General features: G+C 37.2%; 3 protein-coding genes across 6 annotated transcripts; 2 read left to right on the top strand and 1 right to left on the bottom strand.

Moving 5' to 3' along the window:
• The first annotated feature begins 356 nt into the window (after window positions 1-356).
• On the top strand, window positions 357-3,310 carry LOC111461829. Of its 2 annotated transcripts, XR_002713647.1 has the most exons (4): window positions 357-1,087; window positions 1,742-1,931; window positions 2,763-3,055; window positions 3,092-3,310. XR_002713647.1 is itself a non-coding variant. In XM_023105517.1 (3 exons), exons 1-3 carry the CDS (start codon window positions 498-500, stop codon window positions 2,967-2,969), a joined length of 987 nt encoding a protein of 328 aa, XP_022961285.1. In that variant the 5' UTR covers window positions 357-497; the 3' UTR covers window positions 2,970-3,310. The 2 variants fall into 2 exon arrangements, 1 of the variants encoding a protein (XP_022961285.1); XM_023105517.1 differs by having other exon boundaries at window positions 2,763-3,310.
• A 1,001-nt stretch (window positions 3,311-4,311) lies between these two features.
• LOC111461796 (ABSCISIC ACID-INSENSITIVE 5-like protein 2) lies at window positions 4,312-8,937 on the bottom strand. Of its 2 annotated transcripts, none has more exons than XM_023105451.1 (4): window positions 8,708-8,937; window positions 7,687-8,380; window positions 7,535-7,606; window positions 4,312-4,585 (listed from the first exon to the last, which is right to left on the bottom strand). In XM_023105451.1, exons 2-4 carry the CDS (start codon window positions 8,347-8,349, stop codon window positions 4,505-4,507), a joined length of 816 nt encoding a protein of 271 aa, XP_022961219.1. In that variant the 5' UTR covers window positions 8,350-8,380; window positions 8,708-8,937; the 3' UTR covers window positions 4,312-4,504. The 2 variants fall into 2 exon arrangements, with proteins under 2 accessions (XP_022961219.1, XP_022961220.1); XM_023105452.1 differs by having other exon boundaries at window positions 7,687-8,385; window positions 8,708-8,933.
• Window positions 8,938-12,937: 4,000 nt separating this feature from the next.
• Window positions 12,938-22,871, top strand: LOC111461812 (stomatal closure-related actin-binding protein 1-like). 2 transcript variants are annotated; one of them, XM_023105480.1, is made up of 13 exons: window positions 12,938-13,193; window positions 14,144-14,462; window positions 15,389-15,517; window positions 17,160-17,252; window positions 17,513-17,653; window positions 18,528-18,596; window positions 18,841-18,924; window positions 19,709-19,889; window positions 19,970-20,086; window positions 20,201-20,259; window positions 21,371-21,505; window positions 21,595-21,744; window positions 22,585-22,871. In XM_023105480.1, the coding sequence occupies exons 2-13, from the start codon at window positions 14,181-14,183 to the stop codon at window positions 22,627-22,629; spliced, it is 1,485 nt and encodes a 494-aa protein (XP_022961248.1). In that variant the 5' UTR covers window positions 12,938-13,193; window positions 14,144-14,180; the 3' UTR covers window positions 22,630-22,871. The 2 variants fall into 2 exon arrangements, with proteins under 2 accessions (XP_022961248.1, XP_022961247.1); XM_023105479.1 differs by having other exon boundaries at window positions 12,939-13,193; window positions 14,164-14,462.
• Window positions 22,872-24,042: the final 1,171 nt, after the last annotated feature.

Here is a 24,042-nt window from a genome sequence, read left to right as displayed (position 1 = left end):
AAATATCTATGAATTTTCAAAAGTACCATTAATAACACTAAACTTCAAAAAAGAAATTAGAAATTATCTACCGGGTATAAGACGGTTTTCAATTTTGAATTTTTTTTATACAAAAATTAAGGAAATTAATGCTTTTTTTTAATTATATGTTTATATTTTAAAACACTAAAGAGCATTTTTTTATTTTTCTAAAAAAATTAAAATGTGTTAATAGGTTTAAAAAAGAAATTAAGAGTATTTGTTAAAGAAAAATATTTTTAAAATAAATTAACAATTTTTATTAATTTTTTTTTTTAAATTAATAATATTAATGGCTCAAAATATTTTTATTAATTTAGAAAATTCTTTAATAAAAACCAAACCTCTCTCGAACTTCCGCGCCTTCCTTTCTCCCAACCTCTCCGGCTTTCTTCTTCTTCCGAAGTCTTCTCCTCACTGTGCAGTAATTTGTGGCCGCCAATCCGAATCCTTGTTCTTATTTCATTTGTTAATCACACATGAATTCCCTTCATCGCATTGGAAAATTCTATTCAACGAATAAGAATCGAGTTCTTGATCTGCCTCTGCAAATCAAACAATCCCATTTCGGTTCATCCTTCCACGGTAGAGCCTTGTCAAGCAGATCTTCTTCCCCTACCTCCGGTTTCGGGAAGTTTGGCAATGGCGACGATGAGTGGAATGATACTTGGGAATCTGCTTGGCTTCCGCAAGACCTTTCGCCGAAGAATAAAGCGCCATGGGAGAGCGATGTGAACTTCCCGTCTGGAAACCCTACGATTGTGTTGCCGTCGGATGTGGATGCAGAGACGAAAGCATTTGTTGAGGATATGAATGAGAATTGGAACGAGAGGCGAAAGGCATCTCAAACGCAGAAACAAGGAGTGGATCAGCAAGAGATGGAAGGTGATGGTGGCGGCGGGTCGCTTTATAGCTTGGAAAACATAAAGAAGGATTATAGATTGAAGAAACAGAGGATTCATGCTAATTTGTGGATGAAGGAGATTGAGAAGCAAGAGGAGGCTAGGTTGGGGGATTCCATTACAGGCAGTGGAGATGACATTGAAAGATTGATGGATAGCTGCTCTGAGTGAGTTCTTCTTTCTCTTTTGTTAATGCAAATGGTTAAATCCTCATGTTTGTGGTGTTTATCTGCTGATCATTAGTAAAGGTGTTTGTTAATTGGATTCGACCCCAAATTTTTTAGATATATGAAAGAACACAGAAAAATCATCTCTATGGAAAGGATTTCCAACACTAACTTAGAAAATAAAGGTTCCAATCCAAAAGAATTAGACCAAATAGACAATTACAAAAAGTTAGAGAGACCAATGCCCACTACGAGGGATTGAATTTAACAATACCTTAAGCCCAAATGATAATAACTTAGAACCATTGTCTTTAAGAGCTGGCTTGGTGGACCCCGAGCGAGCTAGAGATTAATGGTATGGTCGTGAGCATAATCTAAGGAGGGGTAGCTCAAAACCTGATCATGAATGCATTAGATATTTACCTAGACTAGTAGGTTCTTGAGTGGATCCAATGTTAGCTCCAAGACATTGGTCTCTAACTAGAAATGTAAATGCTTGAGCTTGAGAAGCTTCGAGTCTGGTCGGCGTAAAACTCACTCGTACAAAAGAACACAATAAGGAAAATATGTCTGCAAGTTACTGCCTTGCTATTTTTTTTTATTTCCATTTTTTTCTTGAGCTAGCACAACAAGTCTAAACTGCTATGATTGCAGGATTTTTGAGTCTGTCAATGATGATTTAAACCATTCAAAAGTTCCAAGTTCCTCAGAGTTCAGAAACAAACCAGATGGATGGGAAACGACATCCAAAGGCCACGAGGGAAATGTATGGGAGATGACACAAAGGGAAGAAGACATTCTTCTTCAGGAGTTCGATCGTCGTATTGCATACAACAAATTTCAGGTGTGTTAATATTTCCTCGTTTTGCTATTGTTGTTACCACGCTTTATTTAAAGAAAAAAGGCTTCTTCTGATAAGTGACAGAACTTGTCATTAGAAAGATGAAATATACAAGGGAAAAGAAAATTTGTGTAATCGTGCAACACAAAGGAAACAAAGAGCACTTAGATAAACGATATAATATTTTTGTCAACTTGAGCATAGTTTAATTGGTTTTAGCATGTACCGTTCACCAAGAGGTCAAATGTTAGATTACCCACCCCCATTGAACTAAAAAAATAAGCAATAAACATCCCACAACTCTGTTGAAAACCATTCTTGTAAGCTAAATTACCAAGCTTGAAATGTACATAATCTTAAGACTTTATGGCTTCTCGTATAATTACTATAATAGCTCATTTATTGAATGAAACAATAAATAATTGCTCGTGGTATCATTTCAACTAAATCCAGAGGTAGTATGCATATAACATGGATTAAGAACTAAGAATTTTCTGATCTTTCTGGTTGTAGCTGTCAAATTCTGGCTCGGTTCACTGAGACCGGGTTGGAAAACTCTAGTCGAGAAAAAATCACAGAAGAAAACTATAACCGACTCGTCTATGACAGGACTAGTGTTATTGCATTGTTTACAATTGAAATGGTTAATGAATTACCGATAGTGTGATGTTACAATCTTAACTTTCTTTAATCAAGGATATCATTTCGTTCATTCGGAGTTCACCACGCCCCTCTATGTTATCCCTATACACTGTTGTTGCTCTGGATTTTCTTTCATTTCAGAAACTCTCTCTTTAGCGTACTCGTTACCAAGTTGCTCGTTTTCATGTGCAGATTGCTAGTTTCATCAAGACCCATATATTTAGTCGTCGGAGACCGATAGATGGGTGGAAATACATGATAGAGGAATTTGGGCCAAATGCCAAGAAAGGAAAAGGTAGTGTTTCAAGGATGCCTAATCTTTCTGATTCTTCAACTCAACCCTTCAAGGAGGAAAGAGTTGCAGCTTCCCCATCTCTCACACGCTTGAAGAGGATTTAACTCTATGCAAGCTACTTCTCGGATCATCTGCCCGACTCGAAAAGGTTTGCAACCATTAGAAAAAGGCATCTCATTCTCTCCAAGTATGATATTATGTTGGTCATATTGATGTTTGCAAGTGCTGATTGTAATCTGAGTATCCTTGCCTGATATAGCATGAAGCAAACTGAAAGTTATGCATTTAGCTCATAGAAGAAGAATGAGTATTAATTTGGGAGACGATTGATATCTATAATGTTAGGGTCATAGGAGGGAATTTATGTTTGGTTTTGGTTTAGAAGGTTTTGTTTTCCTCTGAGAACGATACTCTTTTCATCAGGAAAGTTGTTTCCTTATGTACAGCCAACCAGATCGGATTGGGAAAGAATGAAACTGATAGGAACGAAATGCACATCAAGAAATCAGCTAAAAATGGAGCTTTGAAGTTCTTTTGAAATACTGCTGAGAGAAGTGTCAAGTTTTAGAGTCTCAAGTTTTAGAATTTAAGTATGCTGAGAGATTTCCACACGTTTATAAAGAATGTTTCGTTCTCCTCTCCAACCAATGTGGGATCACACAATCCACTTCTTTCGGGGCTCATCGTCCTTGCAGGCACTCATTCTCTTCTCTAATCGATGTGGGACCCCCAGTCCACCAGGCGCCCATTCCTTACGTGGGATCCCCAACCCACCTCTCTTTAGGGCGTAATGTCCTAGCTAACACATTGCATAGTGCCTAGCTCTAATACCATTTTTAACAGCTCAAGCCCGCTATTAGCAAATATTGACCTCTTTGGACTTTCCCTTTTGGGCTCCTCTTTTAAAACGCGCCAACTAGGGAGAAGTTTCCACATCATTGTAAAGAATGTTTCGTTCTCCCTCCAACGGACTAGGTACCAATTACATGGACCAATTACATGGACGTGAAAAAATGAAATCTAATTATATCAAGACAAGAAATTAGTTCACATTTCCATTCTAGTGCAAAGTGCAAGAATACAAGATACATTAACAAAGTAACTAACAAAAAACTAAAATAATAATGTGAAGATAGTTGTTTTTCAAGATTATAACAAGTAAAATGTTTGTTTATTAATTTAAATATTTTCAACAAAATTTTTATTGAAATATTCCTCAACACAGCGGAGAGATTCAAATTTCTTACCTCTTAATCGAAAATGCATGTCTCAACAAGTTGAACGTCTAGAGCTGCTCGGTTTCAAAGCATACCTTCTTTTCTTTTTCTTTCTTTATTAGCCATTTAAAAGAGAACTACCAAATAACCTTAAAAAACAAAGTGTAGTTTCAGATGAGAATTGCTTGGCATTCGTGCCCAAGAAACAGAAACAGAAACAGAAACAGGATTATGAGCATTGAACTTTTGCTGCTCTCTATAGCTGAAAATTAGATATGGATCAATAAATAATGTACATGTAAAACCAAACTATATTCAGCGTTGGAGCCACAAACATGCAGCTGACTCTCTGTAGTATACCTTACTGCAACATTCTCCCTACATACCCACCATACCAATACCTTTTCTACCAAAGATGCAGCTTAGAAGGAGGCTGAACTAGTTCTTCGCAGCTGATACTTCGGTTCCGAGATTGGTTCGCTTTGCATCGTGTTCTCGAATTCCTACTTGGTTAGATGAAAAAGGGTCAGTAGTTGAAAGATCAGAACATTATTTTAGTTCACTGAGATGGCGAGAGAGAAAACCAGGCACAAGAATCATTTGAAACACAAATCAAAACTATATATACATAGTGGTAAAACAACAAATCTGCATCTAGTTCATCAATGAAGAAGACGAAATATACTTGCATTTGATCAAAGCGGACATTGAATATCAAGCATAATCAAACCGAGAGTCGAAAACTAAACACTGAATGAGGTGAACTGAAAACTAAGAATAGATCCTCTTTGCACTTCGATATTGAATTGCTGCAGTTCATACCTAAGACATGTGACTAATGTTTTCTTCGAGTACGCTTCATCTATTTCGTTTCTAAACTTTAAAAAAGTGTAATCCACCAGAACAGCGATGTGAGGAAGAGGAAAATCTTCTTTTGGGCTTGCCTTAGACGTCTTTGGACTCACGGAACCTCTGGTGTTGTATCCAAAGAAGGTCCCCACTCGAGGAGCCTCGGGTGTCGGTCCTGAGGCCACGATTCCGGCTACCTAATTATGCAGGAATCCCTAGTTTTCCTCTCTGAGGTTGATTGAATCTCTCATTATCAGATACATCTTCTCTACATGGATCCCATATCTATACACTATGAATTATGATTTTATTAAGTTGTTGTCTTTAACAACCTTAGGAGTATACTAAGCCAATCAGAATAATGGTGGCCAATTTTGTATCAGGTGACAAGCAAATGAGAGAGACAATATTATTTCATCAGTAAATATTCCATTCTTATAGGATTGCCATTACAGCAATAGTCTAAAGTATCCGTTGCTCAGAATCCCTTCGACCATATTTACTCCCTCAGGACATAGTTTCTAACAAACTTCTATCTTCTTTGAACACTTCTGCTTTTATCTTTGATAGATCACCCTCACCCTCTAGGGCAACTTTAGCAGCTCTCAAAATGGTGAACAGGGGCCTTAGCTGAAAATTCTAAATTGTAGTAACTTCCAGATATTCTTATCTTCACCTTCCCACTTGTATTCTCCCTAAGATCTGCAAAAGTTCACTGAATTCTCTCCACTCAAGACTCAGTTATCAGCCTAGCTCCATGCCATTATATTCCAGGATTTGGTATTTTCACCCTACTAATCATAGTGATAGTTCTTTGGCACTTTACCACTTAAAGCATAGGAAATTTTGAGAGGGGTGATCATCCATCCGGTCCGGGGCTTGTTGTCCTACATTTTGTGATCCAGAGCTTCAGTCTACCTGTTTAGTCTCGCCGCAATCCAATGTAGATTTCTAATTAAAATGTTAGCCCCAGGTTTTGGGCGGTCCATATAGTAGGGGCAGCTATCACGTCAGCTGCGTACTCCCCGTACGTGCAAGGATGGCAGAATAAATTTTTTTTGCCATCCAATTCTGATGGTAAAACTCTCCCTATATGCTTAAGTTTGATTTGTGCCCCTTATCACTCCCATTAATGCTAGCTAACTATTTTCTTGTTCATTCTTTTTTTCTTTTCTTTTACGAGAAACCAATTGCATTGAGACATAAAAGAATACATGTGGGCATGTTAACTATTGTCCAGTTCAACAACTCCCGTGTTAATGGGGAATCTCCTTAGCCATTAAAAGTGCCTCATTTCTCTTCCTACTATTACCACTGCCTAGTCCTTCCATGATACCTAAGCTAAGGAAGTTGTCTCCTATTCCCGTGTTAATGGGGAATCTCCAGTTACTTTTACAGACCAAATAACTGCAGCAACTATCTCAGTTATTTTTTCTCATAATAGAAACCTTGAGCCATAAAATTCTCCACCCTATTGAGCTTAAAAGCTTCACGACAGATATCCCAATGTCTCTTAAAAAAGAGCACAGCAACACATTGTCATTATTTGTGCACAAAATATAGCAAGAGTTGAAAGATGCCCGAATTAAAATTCTTGTATCCATTATTTACAGCCTCCAAGGAGAAGAGTTCAAAGAGAAATCGCAAACAAAAGTGGAGATGACTTGACAAAACCTTTCATTTTCTAGTCAAATGCTTAAGCAAAGAAGAAATAGAGAGTTCCCAGGAAATCTACATTCCACAATCTGCCATCGCCCTTATCAGTAAGACAGAGAGCCATTCTTCAACTTCCATTTCATTAAGATTCCTCCTCAGCCCAAGTTCCAACAAACATCAGTATTATCCCAAAGATCCTCAGTTCTGTCTTTATCAAAATAGGTGACAAACGAAATGGATTATGTGAGATCCCACGTCGGTTGGAGAAGGGAACGAAACATTCTTTATAAAGGTGTAAAAACCTCTCCCTAATAGACGCGTTTTAAAACCGTAAGGCTGACGACGATACATAACGGGCCAAAAAGGACAACATCTGTTAGCGGTGGGCTTGGCTGTTACAAATGGTATCAGAGCCAGGCACCGGGCGGTGTGCCAATGAGGACGCTGGCCCCCAAAGGGGGTGGATTGTGAGATCTCACATCGGTTGGAGAGGAGGACGAAACATTCTTTAAAACCTAGAGGTTGACGGCGATACGTAACAGGCCAAAATAGATAATATCTGTTAGCGAAGGGCTTGGGCTAATACAGAGTGGGACCTTTCAAGAATTGTGAGAAGGAAGGAAAAGTATTTTTATCCTCCCATTCTCGGTTCTAATTTGTAAACATAAGCTAAATAGGTGAGTACTAATTTATAGGCTGACTCATAGGCACCAAAATTTAGCACATCTTTTTTCCTTGTGCCCTTTTTCCTTTTGACCTAGTGATAAACTAATAATTATTCCTCAAGAATGTGGGTTATTTCATTAATGAATGCCTCTTTTGTTCCCATCCTATTGAAAATTAAAACCCCAATCATAGAATTGGCATTGAAACTTAAAATTCAATAAATCAAGTAGGCATAAGGGTGCATGACCACACAATAAACCACATGCAACAAAATCAATCACCTTCTCTTTCTTGAGCTTCAAATTCTCCTCTTCAAGGCGTGAGACCTTATTCACCAATTCATTATGGTAGGCCTACATTTGAATCAGAGGATTAGTGCTTAAATATAAGAAATAATTAGTCCTTTAACAGGAAAAGCTTCCCAAATAATGACCTGTTTTCTTGCTCGAGATCGAGCAGCAGACTCCCTGTTCTTGATTTTCCTCTTTAGCCTCCGGTCCATAGTCTCCTCAAATGTGTCTGAGGGATCCCTTCCCCGTTTTGGTGTTGTATCTGACAGTGTGCCAAGCGAAGGGAACGACGACAACAAGCCGATTTTCTGTGAAAAAGTCTGCTCATCCATAGAATCAATGGCATCCAAGCTCATAATGGGACTTGGAGAAGCCTCAGCATAAAGCCCTGCTTGTATCAAGAAATCCTCTAAAGTGATATCACCAAGTGTAGTCACGCTACTCTGAGTTTTCAAATCTTCACAATTCTTCTTCTTCTTCTTCCCTTGTTGAATCTCCCTCCACACATCATCAACAGTCTTCCCACTCAACGCTCTAGCCAGTGTGAAACTGGCTTGACGCTGCAGAGAATACGCCGAAGAGGAACTTTCACTCTCCATTTCCATGGATTGGTTGTCTTCAGCTGCCCAGATGTTATGAAGAAACTCATCAAGGTTCATGCTCCCTACAGGCTTCCCCAATTCACCTAACTGGCTTTTAACCTCATCAAGAGTACGACCATACCATGAATTTTGTCTCATCAACGAGGCAGGTTGTAAATGGGACTGTTGGCCGTTCAATTGTGAACCCATCGTTTGAATCCCCATCCACAACGCTTTCAAAAACCAACCTCAAGGTCTGATCTATCATCATCAGAATCAAATTTTCACTATTAGCCGTAGAATCCAGAGTAAAACTAATTCACACAAAAGTCGATTTCAATGAACATCCGTATATCATCGATCATTAAATACGATTCTCATACAAAACGCAACAGAATCAAGCCAGAGATACTCGCGATCGTCTCTCGATTTCCCGATTCCTCGAGAAACATCAAGGATCAATAAATCCATAAACATAAACATTGAGAACCGATTGTTTCGCATCACTACAGTAGGAGATTCTTGAATAAAGAAACATCCATGAAAAAATAAGTTTGTGAAGAAATCGATTAGAAATACGCACCTGTGGCAGCGAGGAGATGAATAGATTGGATCTGAGACGACAAGTGGAAGGAAGAAAATGAAGAGTTAAATGATTTTTTCTTCAACTTTCCTGAATTGTTACACACGTATTTTCCTTATCAGGGAATGATAATCGGAGGGAAAAATTTATGAGATCCACGCACGAACCCACTAATTCTTCGCTTTTTCGATTTCGGGTGATCAAATTGGATGCAGCCTCGTTGCTGCCAATGGTCAATGGATAATGAATTTACAACAGAAATTATATGCGTTTTCTTGTGGCATATCCATTTCCACAACTTATCAATCTCAAACTTAAATTTCATTTTGGTATCGAGTTAGAATTTTCTTTTTGTTGATCGACAATTCGAATCAACTCTACTCTAACATTATTATGAACATCGAAAATATTTGACGTTTGTAAGAGATGTGTGACATGTGAATATTTGATATTTGAGTTTTATGATTTTATTGTTGTGAACGAGTATGACTTTCTTAAATTATTAAAAAATATATGAACAACCCGACTCCGAACTGGGCCCAACCTGAAAATATAGGACGAGTTATGAACCCTATTTGAGTCATTCGAGTTACCAATTTAACAAACCCGAAATTTGGTGTCCAAAAAAATTTATGTTCATATAAATCAATGTCTCTCCCTCAGTAATATAAACTTTTTTAAAAAATTTTATTTAATTTAAAATTATATTTTACCAATTACGATCATAAAATATGAAAATTATAATTTTGAAATATCTGGTCATATATATATATATATATATAAATAAATAAAAAAGTAGATTCGAAAATGTAATAAAAGTGCATTTGTATTTTCTTTTAGCCGATAACTAAGTTTCTTCACAATTATAGGTAGTTTAGGTTGCATGTTCATTATACACGATCAATCTTACTTATGGAGTTATTCGAATCTCATAAAGTGTTTTTACCTTGAGATATTCGATAAACGAAGTAATTTGAATCTTACTTTTTACTAGAGTAATTTCTTAACGTTTTGGAGTGCTTAAATATTTAGATCTATTCTTCGATAAGGTTGTTAGATCAAATTCTCGAGCGTTACGATCATTTGAAATAAAATCAACTTGATTTCGGAGTTTAGCATTTGTGAATTAGGGGTTTGCATATCCAAAGCGTTTACGAACATTATTATAGACTCAACTAGGGTTTCTATATCACAACCCAACCATTGCACTCCCGAAATCATAACTTTTAATGCTTTCGAAAGTTCAAATCTTTGTACTTCATTTATTGTATTAAAAGATGCATTATATTTTCAATATATTTTAGTTAATAATATCGAGATATTATTTCTATTTAATTTTTTATTACGATAAGTGGGTACGAGAATTTAAACCGTCGTTATCAATCCGTAAATTGATATAAATTGTCATTCATTTTTTTTTATATTTTTTAAATATTTTTTTATATTAATTTTTATATTTTTAAATGTTAAAATAGATTAAATATTTTTTTATAAAATAATTTTAAGTCGCACTAAAATTTAAAATAATTTTATTAATTTAAAAAAATATGATTGATTTCAGTTGTTCAACGTGTGAACTTTATTTTACTTTCTAACAATTTTATGTTGGGTGACCTCTTGAGAATTTTTCTAGAATGCACGTGAGCAAGGACAAAACATGTTGAAATAAGTTCTGTTGGTATGTGAGAATAGTCTTCACCTTTTAGAAGTGATGAACAATTAAGGTGACCATGTCGCAGAGAATGTAACAAAATGTCGGGGACATCCGGTATCGAGTCCAGAGACAATCTTCACTTTTAGAAGTGATAAGTATGTAACGTGACCATGTCGTAGATGATGTAAGAAAATGTCATAATCATCGTGTCGAATCTAGATTTCGAATCTTGAGTATGGGTCGTTATATGAGAAATAGAAAAATAGAACATTACTAAACGAGATTATATATATATAAGTAGAAATGAGGGAAGTGTAACGTCCTAGTATCCGTTACTCACAAAGAGCAACTACACAGTGTGATCGTTAAAGATGCCTATTAATTTGCAAGCAGAATGCGTATGAGACCTCATCGAACATAATAAACGAGGAAAATGTAACGTTTCAGTACCCGTTACTCACAAAGAGCAACTACTCAGTGTGATCGTTAAATATGCATGTTAATTTACAAGCAGAATGCGTATGAGACCTCATCGAACATAATAAACGAGGAAAATGTAACGTTTCAGTACCCGTTACTCACAAAGAGCAACTACGTAGTGTGATCATTAAAGATGCGTGTTAATTTACAAGCACAAAACATATGGGACGTCATCGATGACCTCTTGGCAAATATTTTTAACGTTCAACAAAGAAGCAATGACTTTGAGCCGTTGGATGAAAATGTGTTTGGAAGTGAAACTTGTGGCTGTGATCATCTCGTAGATTAATTGATGCCTAAATTATATTCTTTTCATATTTTGTAACAATTCTTATTTATTTTATAATTATTTTATATGTTAATCCTTATCTTTTAGATGGGACTTATGATGCTTTCATTTTTCTTTTTCTTTTTCTTTTAATATCAAAATTTATTTTTTTAAAAGTCGGTGAGCGGGAATCAAATTATTAGTGAGCGGGAATCAAATTATTGCTTCGTTAGACGTTAATTTATATTTTTATCCACTTAATTATGTTCGGGTTAGAATTTTTTTATAACAAAATTAAATTTCAACTATAATTTTTAAAATATCAAACGTTCAATAATTCGAACTCCGTCCCATAATTATTTGGTTTTTTAAAATATGGGCTTTTTAATTAAATTATTCATCAAATTCGAGGATCAAAAACAAATTTTTAGAATTTTTTTTTTTTAATACTCGACTTGCTTTATAAAAATTAGGTAACAAACCAAATAAATCAATAGGTGGAAGTAACAGCTATATCAAGCGGAACCCTATTTTTTAAAGAATAGTTTCGAATATTTTGTAGCTACGGACGTTTGCTCTTTGGAGAGCACAGTACGATGAAAGTTGTAAGCTGTGTTCGGGAGGGAGTTATTGTCTATCGTTGGCCTCTATGGTAGAATCAGTCGGGGGCCTGAGAGGCGGTGGTTTACCCTGTGGCGGATGTCAGCGGTTCGAGTCCGCTTATCTCCAACTCGTGAACTTAACCGATATAAAGCTATATGATAGCACTCCATTTTTCCGATTCGGCAGTTCGATCTATGATTTATCATTCATGGACGTTGATAAGATCCTTCCATTTAGCAGCACCTTAGGATGGCATAGCCTTAAAGTTAAGGGCNNNGCGAGGTTCAAACGAAGAAAGGCTTACGGTGGATACCTAGGCACCCAGAGACGAGGAAGGGCGTAGTAAGCGACGAAATGCTTCGGGGAGTTGAAAATAAGCGTAGATCCGGAGATTCCCGAATAGGAAAGGTGGTAACGTGATGTCCCAAGTTGGTTGGAGAGGAGAACAAAACACTCTTTGTAACGGTGTGGAAACCTTCCACTAGTAGATGTGTTTTAAACATCTGAGGGAAAGTCTGAAAGAAAGTCCAAAGAAGACAATATCGGGTGACGGTATATCTGGGGCGTTACAAATGGTATCAAAGCTAGACACCAGACCATGTGCCAACGAGGGTCAAGGAGTTAGACATGAGGCGATGTGCCAGTAAGGACGCTCAACCTCAAAGGGAGACGATTTGGTGGGGTCCCACATCGATTGGAGGAAGGAAAGAGTGCCCCTTTCCGAAAGGGGTGGACATAAGACCCACATCTATTCGAGAAAGGAAAGAATGCCCCACCCTGAAGGTTTGACTTTAACATTTACCGTAAATATCGTCAATTATAAATTTTAAAAATTCTTAAAATGTATAGTAGGGTTGAGTTGGGTTATACCCGACCCAAAAATTTAAACCTGCAAACCAAATCGAATTGTCGATTTCTCAAAATTTCAACCCAACTAAGAAAAATCTAACTCAATCCAACTTTTATGATCTGAATTAAGTAGCTCAAATGGTCGGGTTACGAGATTATATAAACACTATCAATTTCAAAATTCATAGGTTAAAATAAGGCTTTTTTTAATTGAATTTAGATGAATTACCTTATTTGATAAATTCTTAGAATTTGACCTTATAAAATTACGTTATTCAATCCGCTATCTAAATATTCACTATTTTGGTAAAGATATTAAATCCATCCTTAAAGACAATAAAATGGAAGACGAAATAATGTGGTGAGGAGGACCCGCCATGGCCGATGCCTTCAAACCCTATGACTCCGCGGTCTTCCTTCCAATTTACCCAAATTAACAAACACTGCGGCTTCTCTTTCTCTCTCTATTGCTATCGTTTTTCAAAAAGCGAACAGCTAATTTTTTTTTCTCTCAATTAATATTCCAGTTTTTCTGGCTCTGTTTGGTAATCGAGTCGAGGAGCTTCTTGCGTATATCTGATCCGAGAATCAGAGACCCGAAAATCTTCTTCAAGGAGTGTTTTCAGTCGTCTGTAAGTCTAAACTTCACCATTTTGTGTCTAATTTTGAGATTTATAATGGGTTTTTCTCTATGTGTTTTGGGTTTTTGTTGCATATGTGCTTGTTTTCTCTCTCGCTCTATGGGTTTATCCTGGTTTTTTGCACATTTTGGGGTTTGTGTGTGACTGTGTTCTTCAATTGTTGTTATAAATTGCTGCATTGTTTGTCTCCTTGTGTTTTTGATAGGTTAATTTTGGGTACCAATTCGTGTTTTTGTGTTATTTGGAATGATGCTTTCTGTGATGGCTGTTGGGTGTTTTATGAAAATAGAGAAACGCATCAGGCAATTAGTAATCAATGATGTTTATTGTTTTCTATCAAGATAAGAAAGAAAAAGTTTGAGGTTTTTTTGAAGTTTTTGAAAGAATGATTGATTCGATAAAGCTAATGTGAGATCCTACATCGGTTGGAGAGGAGAACGAAGCATTTTTTACAAGGGTGTGGAAACCTCTCCCTAATAGACATGTTTTAAAACCTTGAGGGGAAGCTTGAAAGGGAAAGCTTGAAAGGGAAAGCCCAAAGAAGACAATATTTGCTAGCGGTGAGCTTGGGCTATTACAAATGGTATTTGAGTCAAGCACCGGGCGGTGTGCTAGTGAGTACGTTGGGCTCACAAGGGGGGTGGATTGTGAGATCCCACAATAGTGGGAGAGGGGAACAAACCATTCCTTATAAGGATGTGGAAACCTCTCCCTAATAGACATGTTTAAGCCCAAAGAAGACAATATTTGCTACGAGCTTGGGCTATTACAGCTAAGCTAGATGGTCGTTACTGAGCTTGATATTTTGTCATCTTGTTTTTTTTCCATGGTTTCATGGCGAATCTTTAGCAAAATTATTCAATTTCCCTAGAAATAAATTTGTTGTTAAAAGACATATTTCACTTATTGGTTCTTTTGGTTCTATTTTTTCTGCTAAACAGACAAATCTTGTGTTTTACAGAGTAGGCGGCCTAGAAAATGACAAGGATAAGCCGTACTTATAATGACACAATGCAAAGAGAGGGTGTCTCAGCTGTATCAGCGGATGTGATATTTGCTTCCAGTCGTTTTCCAAACTACAAAATTGGAGCTAACAATCAGATTGTGGAGGCAGTAGATGATCCCAAAGTACTATCTATGAGGCAGGTCGTTGCTTGCGAGGCTGCCCAACTTTTGGAACAGCAGAAACGCCTCTCGGTTCGAGACTTGACCAATAAATTTGAGAAGGGTTTGGCTGCTGCTGCTAAGTTGTCTGAAGAGGTTAGGTTTTTTCAATGAAAAGTTATGTTTACTACCAAAACAAGAAAACCCTTTACTTGTACATAATTTTTTTATAAGCTAAATATCTGTTTTGGTATTGCTTCATTACTATCTATTGGAAAATGCTTGAAAGTTCATGGATGTATTAGACTCAAAATTGAAAAGTAGTTTTGTAGGAGACCAAATTTTTGTGTCTGACATATCATTCAACTATTTGAGGAACCGATCAGACACTTCTAAATATCGGGGTGTATTAAACACATAATTCACCTATTATAGACATGTGAGATCCCATGTTGGTCGGTTGGAGAGGGAAACGAAGCATTCCTTATAAGGGTGTGGAAACCTCTTCCTAACAGATGCGTTTTAAAACCTTGAGGGAAGCCCGAAAGGGAAAGCCCAAAGAGGACAAAATCTACTAGTGGTAGGCCTGGGCTGTTACAAGACGCAACCTTCAAAGTTCAAGACTAAACGTATATTTGAATTAAAATGAGAAATCGTACTTTTAAAACTATCTTCTTTTAATTCTTTAGCGGTTCATAAACCCGTATCTCATGTAAACGAGTAATGAAAAAAGAGTTTGTTTCACTGTTGCGTATACATTTAAACTTTCTTTAGATATCAAAATCTTATTAGTAAAACTATATTTATTTGATCCATTCATTTGCTTGATTTGATGTAAGTGGAAGAATATGGATCAGTTCCCTTTGGTGAGTTCTTCTTTCATAGTTCCGTTTCACTCTCTAACTTGGGGAAATCTTCTTCTTCTTCTTCTTTATTTTTGTTTTTTTGTTTTTTTTTTATAAGAAACCAAACTTTTATCGAGAAGGATAACATGATTGAGAAGACTGAATTTTGGGAAATTTGAAATTTGACGTTTATACCGAAAATGTGCGAAATATAATCTAGTTATTTGTGCAATTCAGGCTAGACTAAGAGAGGCAGCTTCAATGGAAAAACATGTCCTATTGAAGAAGCTTAGGGATGCATTGGAAGCATTAAGAGGACGTGTCGCCGAAAGGAATAAGGATGATGTAGAGGAAGCAATTGCAATGGTAAATTTTATGATGTTACCTTTTAGAGCATGCTTTTGGAAATCTTGTACTTGATTTTTAGATTTGCAGTACTTTTAAGTTATCTTGGCCAACAAGTAAGTTGAAACTTGAACTTCATCTAGGTTGATGCACTAGAACATTTGGGCCTGCCTTACTATGCCATCAATGGCATGTCATGCCTAGACTCCATATCTGTACAAGATAGTTTTGGGTACTTGTTATGTTTTAACATCTCTCGGCCAAGTAAGTTAGAACTTGAAATTTTCAAGTAACTTTCCAGGAAGGTTGCACAGCTTAAAAGTCGGAGGAAAATAAGAATAAGGTTAAATTGTAAGTTTAGTCTTAAATTTACGTGTTTGTATCTTATAGGACCAACTTTAAAAAAAATTTATCGGTCCCTGAACTTTTTACTTTTTTGTCTAATATGCCTTTGACATTGTGAGATCCCACATTGGTTGGATAGGGGAACGAAACACTCTTTATAAGGGTGTGGAAACCTCTCCCTAGTAGACGCGTTTTAAAATCTTGAGGGGAAGCCCAAGAGGGAAAGCCTAAAGAGTACAATATTTGCTAGCAGTAGGCTTGAGCTGTTACAAATGGTATCAAAGTCAATCACCGAACGGTGCGAGACACTGGTCGGAGTAGGGCTGGACCATCTCCCTAGCAGATGCGTTTTAAAATCTTGAGGGGAAGCTCGGAAAGGAAAGCTCAAGGAGGACAATGTCTGCTAGCGGTGGCTTGGGCTGTTACAAATGATATCAAAGCCAGACACTGGGCGGTGTGCCAACAAGGACGCTAGTCCCTAAGCGGGGTGGATTGTGAGATCCCACATCGGTTGGAGAGGGGAACGAAGCATTACTTATAAGGATTCCCTAGTAGACGTATTTTAAAACCTTGAGGAGAAGCCTAAGAGGGAAAGCCCAAAGAGGACAATATCTGCTAGTGGTGAGTTTGGACTGTTACAGACATATTTAATATTTTTTTTAAACTAACGAATCTATTACACATAAAATTGAATGCCTGTCTAATAGGACATTAAATTTCAATTTGTGTCCAATTGGTTCTACATTTTAAAAAGTGTAGAACTGGTCAAGAACCTATTAGACACAAAATAAAAAGTTTCAAGAACCTATTAGACACAAAATAAAAAGTTTAGGGATTTATTTGAGCTTCTATAAAATTTAAGGACCTATTAAACCCAAATTTAAAGTTCGGGCTCGACACAAATCTAAATTTCTAAAAGAATTTATTAAGAAAACCCTTATTGGTGATGGATGAAGTATCCTTGAGTTGTGCTTGTAAGGTAGTCAGCCACGTAACATGAAAAAGGTTCTAATGATAGCAATTATTTGGCTAGACTTTTGGCTCGTGTATCGTATAGTGAAATTTTATCTTCTTCGAATATCTGCTATTTTGCACAAGGGTTAAGGGTCGCCCGGAATTTTATGTGATTGTTACGTTGAAAAACATGAAAAATAATCTTCATCCCTACATGATAGAGTTGGTATATCGTGTTCCATGGCTGCCAACGGATCTGTACTAAGTACCATACTGGCACGGACTTTCTTCGTCGCTTTATTACGTAAGCCTACATCTCTGAAATCTAGTATAACAATTTGGTGCTTGATTCTGCATATTGCAGGTGGAGGCTTTAGCAGTTCAACTTACTCAACGGGAAGGGGAATTAATACAAGAAAAGGCTGAAGTGAAGAAGCTAGCTAATTTTCTTAAGCAGGTTTGTTAAGCATTCTAATTAAATTTGTGTACACATACTTGTTGGTCATGTGGGGATCTGGCTCTCGAATACTCGTTGGACATGTGTTGAACAATTGTTTAATGCTTAAATTACAGTGCATATGACTACAAGATGAAGATTGATTTTAATTTTGCATATGATGTTGAATGAATTATTTGCTTTTTAAAATTTGGTCTTTCACAAATGATTTGTTCGTACTTTTTTCTGTTCCAATGTTGAGAGTTCATTGTGCTGTGTAGGCATCGGAAGACGCTAAGAAACTCGTCAATCAGGAAAGAGCTTTTGCACGTGCAGAAATTGAAAATGCAAGAGAAGCAGTTCAGAGAGTGGAAGAAGCCCTACAAGAACATGAACGAACATCTCGTGCAGCTGGGAAGCAGGTTTCTCTTTTTCAATTATTGCACGTGCAGAAATTATTGTGTTTTCCTTTGTTTATTCTCTTATGAAAATTTATGGGATAGAGTTATAGTTAACATTAAGAGCTTTCTAGTTGGTAGCTGGTAGTTTAATGATTGAGTAGTTTATGGGATAGGGCTATTAACTTACTTCTTGAGAACGTATATGTAATAGCCCAAGCCCACCGCTAGCAGATATTGTTCTCTTTGGACTTTCCCTTTCAGGCTTTTCCTCAAGCGTATGCTAGGGAGAGGTTTCTACATCCTTATAAAAAATGTTTCGTTCCCCTCTCCAACTGATGTGGGATCTCACGATCCACCCCCTTCGAGGCCCAGCGTCCTCGCTTGCACACCGCCCAGTGTCCACCCCCTTCAGGGCGACACATCGCCCAATGTCTGGCTCTGATACCATTTGTAACCACCCAAGCCTACCGCTAGCAGTATTGTCCTCTTTGGGCTTTCCCTTTCGGGCTTCCTCTCAACGTCTTTAAAATGCGTGTGCTAGAGAGAGGTTTGCACACCCTTAAAAAGAATGCTTCGTTTCCCTCTCCAATCGATGTGGGATCTTACAGTACAATATGCGAATTTTTGTATTAGTTATGTCTCTACATTCTTTTCATGGGAAATTTTATTGTAATTTCTATATTATGTTTTCAGTTGGAGGATTTTTTTATCCTCGTCTTTTTATTCTTAAACTTTTTTTTGGTTGTATTTATATGTTTTTATGTTTTCTACTAGAGGGGGGAAAGAGAGAAAAAAACTTAGGCTTTCTTATCTGATTATATGGTGCATTGTGTTGCTGCCTTTTTTCCCTATCTATTTTCAATAGCTCATCTAGCACAATTCATTAACATGTCAGGACCTGGAGGAACTAATGAAGGAGGTTCAAGAGGCTAGAAGGATCAAAATGCTCCACCAACCAAGCAAGGTCCTCATTCTTGATACTGTTATTATCATACAACTTACCCTTGTATCTCTTTTAAATTGATTTAAGTGGAATATATATCATCTGTTTGCTGACAAAGATCGACTCTCGATGTGGTCCTTTTAAGCACGGATAAATTTGATAGCGTGTTTATGCCAGCTAGCTTTGTGGCTCGGGATTTAGTTGACTTTTCTTTGTCTTCTCCTGCTCATTTGGTAAAGTATGTCTAAGACTTGCGTATATGCAGGTTATGGACATGGAACATGAACTTCAGGCATTGAGACGACAACTTGCGGAGAAGTCGAAGTATTCTATACTACTTCAGAAAGAAGTAAGTTTGTTCTCTTGTGATATGAGCAATTTCTATTTCTGAGATTTTTTGGTTTATGCTGGCTTAATAGTTTTGGAAATTGGAAGTACTGCATGTGGCTTGAGAGCGATCCTTTTGTATGCAAATTTAAAAAGAACACTGTGAGATCTCACATCGCTTGGAGAAGGAAACAAAACATTTTTTATAAGGGTGTGAAAACCTCTCCCTAGCAAACGCGCTTTACAACCTTGAGGGGAAATCCTTAAGAGTACAATATCTGCTAGCGGTGGGTTTAGGCTATTACAAATGGTATCAGAGGCAGACATTGGGCAATGTGCTAGCGAGGATGTTGAACCCCAAAGGGGGGTGGACACTTGCCAGCGAGGATGCTAGGCCCTAAAGGGGAGTGGTTGGGAGTCCCACATCGATTGGAGGGGGGAAGGAGTGCCAACAAGGACGTTGTGCCCCAAAGGGGATGGATTGTGAGATCCCACATCGGTTGGAGAGGGGAACAAAACATTCTTTATAAGGTGTGAAAACCTCTCCCTAGCAACCGCGTTTTAAAACCTTGAGAAGAAGCCCGGAAGGGAAAGCCCAAAGAGAACAACTCCCTCAAAGAAATTTTCTCAAATTAAAAAAAAAAAACGTTAATGCAACTCTCTCAAAGAACTTATTAAAGACCTTATGCAGATTCACCGTAATGATCTCCCGATTTCATTTCATTCACGCACGTATAGATTCTGTTTTATTTATTTATTTATTAAATTATCCTGATCTCGTTTCTTTATCCCGTCACCGTTTCCAGCTTGCAATAAGCAAGAAGGCAATGGGAGACAGTTCCAACTTTTACGAGATAGATGGTGCCGAGTTGTTGGGTTCTTATCTCCATATCCAACCTTCTTGTGATACAGCTCCAGACGTTTCAAAATGCTCTATCCAATGGTACCGCATAGCACCTGAAGGTGGCAAGAAAGAACTTATTTCAGGTACTCCAAACATATAAGGTTTTAAGTTTTAATTTCGTAACGCTAAATGCTCAGTATATTTCTTCGTTTTATTATCATAGGAGCTACAAAATCAGTTTATGCTCCCGAGCCTTTTGACGTCGGGAAAATATTGCAAGCTGACGTTAATTTAGATGACCATAGAATCACTTTGACCACCACTGGCCCCATTGATCCAGGTATACACGAAGCATATAACGTAATCAATAATTCTTGTTTTCGTTGCTATCATTGTTTGGCGATTGTTTTGCATGAATTCGTGGAACGAAACTAAATCTTGGCTTTTCGAACAGCTGCTGGTCTGGGAATCTATGTTGAAGCCCTCGTGCGGAAACATGATGTCGAGTTTAATGTACGTTGTCCTTCTCTTTAGAATAGGATTATTGCTGGCTAGTTTGGTCCTCTGTCCTTTTTCGTGGTTGTCGAGTGGGGTCAACGACACTTCTCAGAATTTATAGAAGGATATTTTTTTGAGCTCCCTTCTTTGTTTCACTTGGTTCATTATGGGTGGGGGATAGAACCCTTTGTTTTGCGTTCCCTTGTCTCTATCATTTGTCTTCCTTGAAAAATCGTGTGGTGTCTAGTTTTTTGGTATGGTTGGGGAGCTCAATTTCCTTTTAGTTTGGGTTTATCGCGCTTTGACCGATAGGAAAGCGACGGGTGTTATCTCTCTCTTGGCCTTTCTTGCGGCGATCATTTTTAGGATCGGGAAAGGGATGAGTCGATTTTTTCTACCTGAGGGAGGATTAAGATTCCAAGGAAAGTGAAGTTGTTTACATTGCAAGTCTTACATGGCCGAGCTAATCCTAAGGATCGGCTTGCAAGAAAAACGCCCTCTTTAGTTGACCCGTGTTGTTGTATTCTCTATTGAAAGGCGAGGAAGACCCAAATCACATTTTCTTTGGAGATGTGATTTTACGAGATTCATTTGGAATTTTTTCTCGTTTTTCGCTAGCTCGACATAGGAACACTAGTGTTATGATCAGGGAGTGATCGGTTCTGTGAGATCCCACATTAATTGGAGAGAGAAACGAGTGTTAGCGAGGACGTTGGGCTCTGAAGGGGGGTGAATCGTGAGATCTCACATCGATTGGAGAGGGGAACGAGTGCTAGTGAGGACGTTGGGCCCTGAAGGGAGGTGGATTGTGAGATCCCACCTCGGTTGAAAAGGGGAACAAAGCATTCTTTATAAGAGTGTGAAAATCTCTCCCTAGCTGATGCGTTTTAAAAACCTTAAGGGGAAGCCCAAAGAGGACAATATCTGGTAACGGTGGGCTTTGACCGTTACAGGTTCTTATGGCCGGTTGGAGTGAGCGAAATAACATATTGTTTAAAGGGTTGGAGAGGAATCCTAGTGATGTATGGTCCCTTGCTGGATTTCGTGTTTAAAATCTTTTATCGTTCGTCTCGAGCAACATTATTTTATGGAGTAGGTAAACTTTCTCGTGTTTTTTCCAATTCAGGTAGTTCTTACTCAGCTGAATGGAGTAAATCATCCATCCGAGTCGATCCACGCGCTCCACGTCGGAAAGATGCGGATAAAGCTCTGCAAGGGAAAGAACACCATCGCTAAAGAATTCTATTCTTCATCAATGCAGGTAACTTGTAAACCAGTAAGAATTGTATCAGTTTGGATGTAAGCATCTTGGCTTACTCAGTCTCTTCTAACTCTCATTCTTGGCCTTAGTTATGTGGAGTTCGGGGCGGTGGCAACGCTGCAGCTCAAGCGTTGTTTTGGCAAGCTACGAAAGATCTTTCTGTCGTATTAGCATTCGAAACCGAGAGAGACAGGAACGCAGCCATAATGCTAGCCAGGAGGTTCGCTTTTGATTGCAATGTATGTTCCTCCTCACACTCTACTACAACACTACTAACATGAAATCTTCACGTACCGATAAGTAGGATGTCGTATACATGAGCGTTTTGAAATATTTTATTATGATAGGAAATAAAACGTTCATTGATAGGATGAAAGGGGCGGGAGGAAAGTTGACCCCAAGTAAACGGAGTTTATGTTTAAAACGAACTATCAACTAACCAATAGTTCATTTAAATGGTAGTTTATAAAGGTGTGACAGGTTAAGTCCATTGCTAGCAGATATTATCTGCTTTGTCTCGTTATGTATTGCCGTCAAACGGATGCGTTTTAAAACCTTGAGGGGGAGCCCAGAAGGGAAATCCCAAAGTGGACAGTGTAACAGCTCAAGCCCACCGCTATCAGATATTGTCCTTTTTGGGTTTTTCCTTTCGGGCTTCCCCTCAAAGTTTTTAAAACACATTTGCTAGGGAGAGGTTTCCATACCCTTATAAAGAATGATTCGTTCTCCTCCCCAACCAATGTGGGATCTCATAGACAGTGTCTGCTAGCGGTAAACTTGGACAGTTACAAAAGGATTGAAATATAGAACTAAGATCTACTCATTGAAACTCTCGTAGGAGACAGTCACTTGCACTCTCTGTTCACACGGTTCTCAAAGTAGAGGAAAAGAATTCGATCTTGATTCAAAAATAGTCTGATAACCAAAGAAAACTCTAGTAACTTGTCATGCTAACATGAAACTGATATCGAGAGAGATTCACCATCGTTCCTCTCGAGTATCAGTTTCACCCCTTCGTTTTCCATTTTCTTCTGGATCTTGGATCTTATGCTTATGACATACATACTCGTGTTGAGCAGATCGTTCTTGCTGGACCGAACGACCGAGCTCCATCACCGAACTGATGAACCTTTGTAGATCTCGATCTCGATCTCCCCTTAAATGTAAATTGTCGTTAGTTCCTATTATTACTCAACATTTGATAGTAGTAGAATTTGGTGACCCTTCTTTCCTTCTAACATTAAGGCATCATGTTTTTTTTGTTTGCCTTTCTGTTTCAGAGTCCTAACGAAGTATGTCCTCTGTAGTTCTTCTTACTTTAACATGATTCATATTTGCATGAATGAAGCTTTGTAGTTTAACTCGACTGTTTCTGTTCATTTTTTAAGTTCGATACCGAGCTATAAATATCGAAAAGCGTCGAAGAGACTCGCTTTTGTTGTCGTAGTAGGAAGAAGCAATCGAAAAGCACCGAAGAAACGGGCTTTTGTAGCTGTAGGAGGAAGAAGTTCAACGTTTTTGTTATTTTATACGTTTATCGGCTTTTTAGTTAAGATCAAGCAGAGGTGTTCGTGGGTCGGGTTGAGACATTTTAGACCTAACTCAATTGTAAATTTTTCAAACAATTAAATAATGAATCTAACCCAACAGTAATCGTTGGTCGGGTTAATCGGGTCATTTAATGAAATTTATATATATATATATATATAATTGTATCATTAACGATCATTAACAACATATTGGAGTTTGTTCAGTTCGAACATAATCCAACTTATAATAAGTTCGTAATCATTTGAATACGAAAGAATGGACAATTATCATTTGAGTTTTCGTCAATCGAGCATAGCTCAATTGGTTAATAATGTATACTTTCAATTAAAAGGTTAGTGATTCTGATCTCGACCCCACATATCATCGAACTAAAAAAAATTACCTGGAAGTTCTAAAATGAATACCGTAAATAATTAGCATTAGATTAAAGTATTTTATCCTAAAAAAAAGTATTTTCAAGGAAGCTAAGACATGTTATGATGTCAATTGTTGAAGTCCAAGGTTTACTAATTATCAAATGAATTAGTTTATTTGCAAATCTAATTATAAAATACTTATTATGAACATAAATTTTTTACTTTTTTAAGGTTTAAATAAATTAAATTACCCATTTCTTCTTCAATTTATTATATTATTTTTCCTTTAATCAATCTTTTATTTTATCTTTTGACTTCAATTTTCACAATTTAAAAATTAATTTGCTACATTTATTAATAATTTTTTTAATTAAATTTAAATTTATTTCTTGAAATTATAAATTTTATATTTAATAGATTCTTAAAACTTTATGTATGGTATAATCATTGGTTTTTTTTTTTTGGTATTTTTAAAATTTCATGAATTCTATTAAATAGAAACTTTAAAATTTAATGTCAGATCTAAATTTCAATCTTTATCTAATATATCGATTAATTTTTTTTAAAAAAATTGAATACGTCATAAATCGATCAAACACAAAATTAAAAGTTCAAGAACGTATTAAATAG

Source organism: Cucurbita moschata, unplaced genomic scaffold (assembly GCF_002738365.1).
Source record: "Cucurbita moschata cultivar Rifu unplaced genomic scaffold, Cmos_1.0 Cmo_Scf00025, whole genome shotgun sequence".
NCBI lineage: Eukaryota > Viridiplantae > Streptophyta > Magnoliopsida > Cucurbitales > Cucurbitaceae > Cucurbita > Cucurbita moschata.
The sequence above is the reverse complement of the archived record's forward strand: the minus strand, read 5'-3'. Positions and strand labels throughout refer to the sequence as shown.